At 38.5% G+C, this 8,149-nt stretch overlaps 1 protein-coding gene across 4 annotated transcripts in view; it reads right to left on the bottom strand.

The window, feature by feature from the left end:
• Window positions 1-682: 682 nt before the first annotated feature.
• Window positions 683-8,149, bottom strand: part of RFX7 (regulatory factor X7) — a 159,282-nt gene continuing 151,815 nt past the window's right edge. For all 4 annotated transcript variants that reach the window (XM_032297367.1, XM_032297366.1, XM_032297370.1 and 1 more), the window contains one exon: window positions 683-6,775. In XM_032297367.1, coding sequence (XP_032153258.1) covers window positions 3,500-6,775 — 3,276 coding nt within the window. In that variant the 3' untranslated portion in view covers window positions 683-3,499. The remainder of the gene's footprint in view (window positions 6,776-8,149) is intronic.

The following is an 8,149-nucleotide window of genomic DNA, read 5'->3' as shown; positions in this document are numbered from 1 at the left end:
TACCACCTGTTCAAACCGAGGGCTCCAGATCTGTGGTGATAGTGGCACTATCGCAGATCTACAAAGATCTACGTAAACAAAGGAGTAGGCTAGTCCCAGGCACTGGTTATTTTTGCTTCTCAGTTTCAAGAGTAAGGAAACTCTATTCTAGACCCTGGTTTCATTACTTTACAGGAGCTGACATTTCTGGCTACTTTGGCTTGCTTCCAGACCTACAGCCCAGGTTCTGGCTTACAAATTCATTACCCTTATCAGTTTGTTATTTCTGACACCTGGAAATGCCTATACTGCTTTTGAACACAGCTGTGCTTTAAAATTTTCTTTTTCTATTCAAAGCTCCAGAAATAAACTTACCTAGGTACTCCATTGGCTAACATTTAAAAATAAACATTATGTGAAGGAGAAAAAGATGGCTTTTTGGACAACATAAAGTTCTATGCCATGCACCATTCATTGGTAATAATCGTTAAGTGAACAGCAGAGTTTCAATGAATGAAAAAAGATCTGAGTATTCTTCTGGATTAATAGCACAAAGCAGATCAGCAGCACTGTTCTGCCTTCTGCTGATTTTTATTCATTCCCCAAAGTTCATGACATCAAAGGAAGAATAACATTGGGTCTGTTTACAAAATGTGATGCCTATATAAAATATGTCCCATAAAACACCTTGAGATCCAGTCAGTTTAATATAAAATGTTTTTAATTGTTTTTGAAAACATTTAAAAAACAATTTTTAAGCACTTTTAATAAAAAAAGAGAACTGAAATGCTACCGCAATATTCAACTACTGTAGTTTCAGCAGGTACAACAGACAACAAAACACTGGGGAAATCTGACTTTTTGCACTAAATGAAACATGAAACAGGGCTTGTTTTTGTCATTTATCGTGTAGTAAAGCACATTATAGTACAAGACTATTATATGAACCTCAAATGCACTGCACGAAAAAACACTTTCCTTCTTTTCAGTTCAAAAGTCAGTGCTTATTGCAATTATATGCAAAATTATTTACTTCATGAAGTCTTATGATAAACAGTATGTAAAATGTTTTAAACATCAAAACAATAAAAAATAATCTGGAACAGAACATGTTCAACAATAACTAAGCAGAATTAGTAAACATAAAGTAAACAACCTGTGAATAACTATGCTTGCCTGGTTAACAGTGAACCAGTTTCAATACAGCGAAGAAAAAAAAGAGTGGTTACAGGAATCCTAGTACTGTACAAGATAAGTCAATAACACTCATGCACATTTTGTGATCATGTATTAACATGGTGAAGCAAACTAAACTTAATTCTTCCTGCTGTAATATTCTCATGTAAGAGAATAATAGAAATATCTCATTGAGATCAATGCACATTGCTACATAAGACAATTTTATCTGTCACTTTGATGACATTTTGTCTTTTCATAATGAAACACATTTAAAAAGTTTAATCTGTGGACTGTATTGGTTGCATTTATCCTAAGAGATGTGCCTACCACAGGTTCAACAAATTTAGTGCAATATAGGAACCCCAAAAAGTTTGCTGGACGAATTCAACCAAATTTAAAGAGTTTGCTGCAATACTGTACAGGGGGTTAAAAATCCTCCAGTCTTTATATTTTTATCAAAAAAGATTTCCATTATTTTTATATTAGTAGGAAGCTAATAATGTAAACAAGGGATTAGAATGGCCTCAAAATCTCCTTTTCAGAGTATCTCATAGAGAAAGGCTCCCATCATTTGTTAGAAGAAATCACACAATTTCCTTTGGGTATTGCATACTTTGGTGTGCAGTAGTGCTCTGTCTCAATGTACAGTGAAGAAATAATTAGCATCAAGAAAAAAGTACCTAACAAATCATTAAATCAGGATAACAGCAAACACACACAAATGCCAATAACTAAGACATATCAATTTATAAACCTCTGCGCCAACTCTAGCACCATTTATTTATCAAAATATGTTAATACCCTACTTTGCAAATTTATTGAACAACAAAACCTTATTAAATTAAACTCTTCAGCACATTTGCTAAGTATTCATTGATTGTAGTCTTCTGATTGGCTTACTAAGATAAAGGAAAGCTTAGCTAGGTTCAAGGTAGCATAGCAAATGGTTTTTTGTTAGCTTTAAAAACAATGGCAATTTAAAAATCTTTTTGAAAGTGATCTCGATACTCACTTAAATGGAGCTTTCAACCAGTGAGAAGATTTGTGTCAATATGCAACTCATAAATAATTATTCACAAAAAAAAGGGAGCCATAGAGAGAAACATTTTAAAACAAATCCTGAGTTCTTCATTTGCAATTGTGGTTATCACAATAAATAAATAAAGCAAGTAATAAAATGCTCCTCTTCTTCAAGTACTATTGATATCCCCTTTGTTTCATCAGAGATACAAAGATATGTGGCTTCAGACCTTAGGTGGTGAAATGTTTTTTGCTGTTTTTTATGTTATCCTCCTTCCTGCTTGTTTTTCAAAGGGATCCTACGATCAAACTATGTTACTATATTCAAGAGGAGTGAAGGCATCAGTCACTCAACTGAAGAGGAAAAAATTGATTACTGAGATATATTTTAATGAAAAATTTCAAAATAAATCTCAATTAGAATCTCAATAAGTACATGCAGCCATTGTGATGAAACGAAGAGAATGCTTTTGTTTTCCTTCTCATTCCCCTGCCTCAACAAAACATAAAGCATTTTTCTAACATGCTTGTATTTATTATATTACAAATGTTGAATTACATGTACTTATTTTGTGTGTGCGTGCCTGCGCATCCATGTGGGCTAGCTCCGTATTAAAATCAACACTTACAAATAATATTAATGCAGGGTCACAAATATAAATGGCTACTTGCTTCTCTTAAAAATTTTAGTGCAGCTTTGCTTTCCTTAAAGTAATATTTAATTTTCTGTTATTTTCTCCTATTTAAGCCCTTCATCATGGGTGTATAAATGGTACTGAAGCCCCAGAAAGTCCTACAGAGATTTCATCCTACAGTAGCTCTATGCTTCAAGCCTAAATATTTATAATAACCTGAATATTATCCCTGTTTCAAGGAAGACCTTCTTGTCTACAGTTCACCTTAGCTATGATTTTATATCTAAAAGATAATGCCAACAACAAAATAGCCTATATCTAAAATTGATGGTTTATTCTGAGTTCTGTGCAGATCAACTGATAAAACCAACTTACACAAAATAAAGATTGACTGCTCTTGTAACAGCTGGATAGTCAATTGTTTACTAGCAAACAATGTGATTAAATGGGGCACGTTATAAAATTTAAAACCTAATACTTGTTCTTCTACAGACTACTGTCTTTAGACACTTGTTAAGAACTGAGGCAAGTCTAACCATTTCCTACTGAAGAAGAAACCACTTCTGCAGCAAACGCTTTTATAATGTCACAATTAATAGTATTTCTGCTGCGGGAGGCACTTCCATTAAGACAAATACAATACATATGTCTTTAGATACAGTGTGCTACATATTATAAAACACAATTTAACCCAACATTTCAACAGTAGGATGGTCCTTGCTTTCTATCCATTCAAAACCTGATGAAGTCATAGAATTCATGGATTCATTGCAAATTTGTTGAAATAATGGATCATTCTTTAATTCTTCCAGTGTAGCTTCATCGTCTTGTCCCTGCTGACGACCTGGATCAAACAGTAGATTTGGGTCTAAAGTGTTCAAATCATTGATGCTGCCTGAGAGCTCAGAAGACAACCTGATATCGCTAGAGAAATCAGATGCAGTATTAGTGAGATCAGATGCTACCTGACCTACCAGCTGCTGGTTGGGTTGCAAGCTGTCTCCACTCAACAGGTCTTTAACAGTGCTATTGAAATCTAACTGTTGCTCTCCAATTTCTGATTGTGCTTGATTTTCTCCAGGAGAAAAATTGATCTGATCGGTGCTATTACTTTTGGTGAGGTAAGATGGTGTCTGGAATTCATAAACAGAAGTGCTGGAATCGATCATATTTTGTGGGTTGGCACTAGGAAAAATAGTAGAAGGTTCTAAAATCTGAGTGAGATTCATCCGGGCCGTATAATTGGAGGGCAGGTTGTTCATTCCCAAACCTCTCACTGCGTCATCATTGTCAGAATCAAGTTTACTCAACAAAACATTGGTTATTTTTTTACTGTTTGCTTGCTTCTGAAGAGCGTTTGGGAAGGCTGTCTGCATCATGACTGTTAATGGAACTGATTGGCTTCTTTGAGCTATGTTGTTGGCACATGTGTCTGTGTGAACATTTGTGAAAACATGAACTTCGGGGGTTACTGGACTTCCAAAGGGGGTCACATTAGATCGTGGGATATTAGATACTGGATACAGGGTGCTTCCACTAAGATTACGTTGGCGATGAACAGCAGGGCTCACACTCCGGCATCTGAAGTTGCTGCTGGCAGATGAATTAGTTCCTTTATTATCAAGAGGGGCAGGGACTGCAAAACCCTCCTGTTTGTTGGTGTTATTTACAGTGGCACCTTGATGCTGCACAGGAGAGACAGGAGTCAAACGACCAAAATGAGTGTCATGATGTCTGGATTGAGACTGATAAGACTGTCCAGGCACAGCAAAAGCATGAGGTTTCCTGAAACGGTCTTCCACTAGTTCCTGATAGCTTGGGAGAATGCCATGGCCAGAAACTGATGAATTACCAACCCCACTATACCCATTATTCATCCATTCAAGCTTTGTTTTGTCAGGGTGTGTGGCCATGGGTCTTTGCATCGGTTTCACAGGACTACTTGACACAATGCTGGCATCATGATATGCCATACTGGAGCTTATTGGAGTGAATGCAAATGGATTCCTGCATTCAACAGGGCTGGGAGGGACACTACTGCTGCAGTTAGAATGTGGAGTACCAATGGGTGTATGTCGGCTACTTCCTAAAGCACTATCCACAGGTGTAGTCTGGGCTAGCCTGGAGCAAGGGCTCTCCCGTGATAGACTCTGAGATCCAGCAATCATTTCAGATGTTGGGGTTGGGGTTGGGGTTGGAGTAGGAGTGGGTGTGGGTGTGGGTGTAGGTGTGTGGATTGGAGTGCCATTGCTATGGATTGGATGATAGAAGTGGGTGCTGGAGGTGTGAGATGACATGGGAGCTCCTGGAGTTACTGACTGACTCTGAAGGGTCATTCCCAAACAGTTGCCATAGGAATGCGAATTGTTCATTGACATTTGCTGCTCCATAAGCACCAGCTCTTCCACAATACTATCTTGTGTAAGTTCATCATCAAAAGGAAAGTAGCTTTCATTTGTCTGGGAAACAGAAGGCTCAAACTCCTTCAGTTCAGATTGCAGAGGTAACTGATCTGAAGAATGTGCTTGTATTTGATTCAAAGAAGATTCTTGTATCTGGGTATGTAGCTGCTGGCTGTATGTGTCCTGTGGCATTCCTTCTAATTCCCAAACAGATTTTTCTAAGTCATTGATATCAGAGTGCTCAGGAATTGTCATAACACTGATATCTTGCTGTTGTTCACAACTGGCAGATATAAACTCAGAATCCTTAGGGATTTGTTGCCATCCATTTGGATTAAAGCTGCCAACTGACTTTGAATCACTGTCCAAGAGAAAGACACTTCCTTCAAGTTTTACTTTTATATCTGGAGATGATGATGGAGTTGTTGGCTGTTCCAAAGCTGAATCGTTGATAACAAGGGCAGGAGAATTCAAGGGTTGATTCACTCCTATGTGTGAATTGACATTTACTGATACCTTGCTAGGAGTCTGAGCACCTGCTGTTGAACCTTCTGTTTTCCCTGAATGTGGAACCTTTTGGTCCTTCTTAACACTGCCTTGTTTCTGCCCTTCTGTGGTAGCTGCTGAATGCTGTTCCACAATTGGTTTCTTTACAGGAGGCACCTGTGTTTCTTGCAATGTAGAAGACAGTCGTTTTCTTGGGCTTTTAGTGCATAATTTAGGGTCTTTATTGATTGAGTCACCATTAGATGGTGAGCTGGTGCTGGTGAAAGTTAAGTTCTGAGAAGCAACTGATAGAGTGACAGTGCTTTGATTATTGCCTGTTGATGTGCCTGGCAGAATCTCATTACAGCGACTTTTACATTTGGTCCTCTGGTCACAGACCTTAGTTGCTTTTATTTCAATGACACCTTCATTTGAAGGTTTCTGCAGTGCTCCATCTGTATTACTTTTCTGCCCCAAAAGGGCATTAGGTGTTTGGGGAGCTTTAGCCCCATCAGAGTTCTCTTGGCATTGTACAGGATGCTCATCTGATGATGTTTCAGGTTCCACTTTGACTTCCACAGCAGATGTTCCCCCTGCACTGCTGGTCCTGGACCCAGGAGACTGAAGTGATACGACAGAACCATTCTTGATCTGTGGAATACTCCTTGATTCTTCTGTTGTTCCTGTAGTACTGCTGACTGAGGCAGAATGTTTAAGAGGGGTGTTACTGTTGCTGGGTGTGAGGGATATTGTTGTCATTTTCACCACATTTAGAGAACTCACGTGTGAAGCGGGTACAACAGCAGTTTTGATGGGACTACTAGTAAAGAGGACAGTAGTTGGAGAGCGAATGGTGAGTGCACTGGTGTTGGCTGGTTTGGGTAAGATCTGAGGGTAACGGTGCCGGGCAGAACGATCTCCACCAGGACTGGCTGGAACGTTCTGGGGAGTCTTTGGTGCCTGCTTCACAGACTGCATGTGCTGAGTGACCACCTGTACGTTGAGAGGAAGAACTTTGCCATCAGAAGAACTCATTGGACTCGGTGAAGTTACCAATTGCCTAGTCCTCTGGACCTGTTAAAAGATAGCAAAAAGTCAGATTAACAGCTCTAGGTTATAAATAGTAATTCATGTATCTGTTTATACTTTCAATGCATTCATTAAATGTTAATGTTAAAAAGAAAAAAGGTCCTGTGTTAAAAGAGAGTTCTTCTAGACCAGGTTCTACACAACCAGACACACAAATATAACAAATGCAACCATAATGCATTGTAAATAAAAAATAGGTAAGAAGAGGCTGGGCACGGTGGCTCACACCTATAATCTTATCACTTTGGGAGCCTGAGGTGGTTGGATCACCTGAGGTCAGGAGTTAAAGACCACCGTGGCCAACATGGTGAAACCCCATCTGTACTAAAAATATAAAAATTAGCTGGCTGTGGTGTCAGGCGCCTGTAATCCTAGCTACTCAGGAGGCTGAGACAGGAGAATTGCTTGAACCTGGGAGGTGGAGGTTGCAGTGAGCCAAGATTGCACCACTGCACTCCAGCCTGGTTGACAGAGCAAGACTCTGTCTAAAAAAAAAAAAAAAAAAAAAGAAAGAAAAAAAAAAAACCATTAAGTCACTTTTCAGCTAACAAGATGAAAAGCTTCACAAGTGTGATGAATATTTCCTGAAACAATGATTAAAGGGAGTTATAGGAAGAAGACATAAAATCTTGAAAAACATACAACTATAAAGGTTACCTACCAGAATCTATGCAAAGATGGCTCACTGAGGGGAAACTGTCTTAAAATGTGTCTACCTTAAACGTCTGTAACTAAACCACTGCATATGAGATAAAAGTAGTATGTACCCCAGTTTGCCCTACAGTGAATAGTGCAGTTACCAGGTATTTCATGTTTTAATGACATGATGATGGTGATAATAGGAAAAAGAAAAACAAGATAAAATATCTCTTAAATATTATTATCAATAATAACATAAAGTACCAACTTACTATGGCATGATGTACTCTCATTTTAAAAGTTCCTTCATCATAACCTCAGTTGTGTGAGATAGGAAAGAAGAAGACTATTAACCTCTATTTGTAGATAAGGAAACAAACTGGCTAGCTAAAGAACTTGGCCAAGGTTCTAGTTCTGTATCTGGCAAGCCACAGGTAGGCCTACATTTAAATGTTATCAGTACATATTATAATTGTGCCCCATCTGAATGTTAAAAAGAAAAGCATTTAAATAAAAAAAAAAGTTTGCAATTAAATTATCTTGGCTTGGCTGGATGCAGTAGCTCACCCTTATAATCCCAGCACTTTGGAAGGCCAAGGTGGGTGGATCACTTGAGGTCATGAGTTCAGGACCAGCCTGGCCAACTAAAAATACAAAATACAAAAATTAGCTAGGTGTGGTGGCAGGTGCCTACAATCCCAGTTACATGGGAGGCTGAGG

The sequence above is a fragment of the Sapajus apella genome, unplaced genomic scaffold, assembly GCF_009761245.1.
Source record: "Sapajus apella isolate SASKATOON/1434 unplaced genomic scaffold, GSC_monkey_1.0 scaffold37, whole genome shotgun sequence".
Taxonomy (NCBI): domain Eukaryota; kingdom Metazoa; phylum Chordata; class Mammalia; order Primates; family Cebidae; genus Sapajus; species Sapajus apella.
This window is presented reverse-complemented; position numbering and strand designations above follow the sequence as displayed.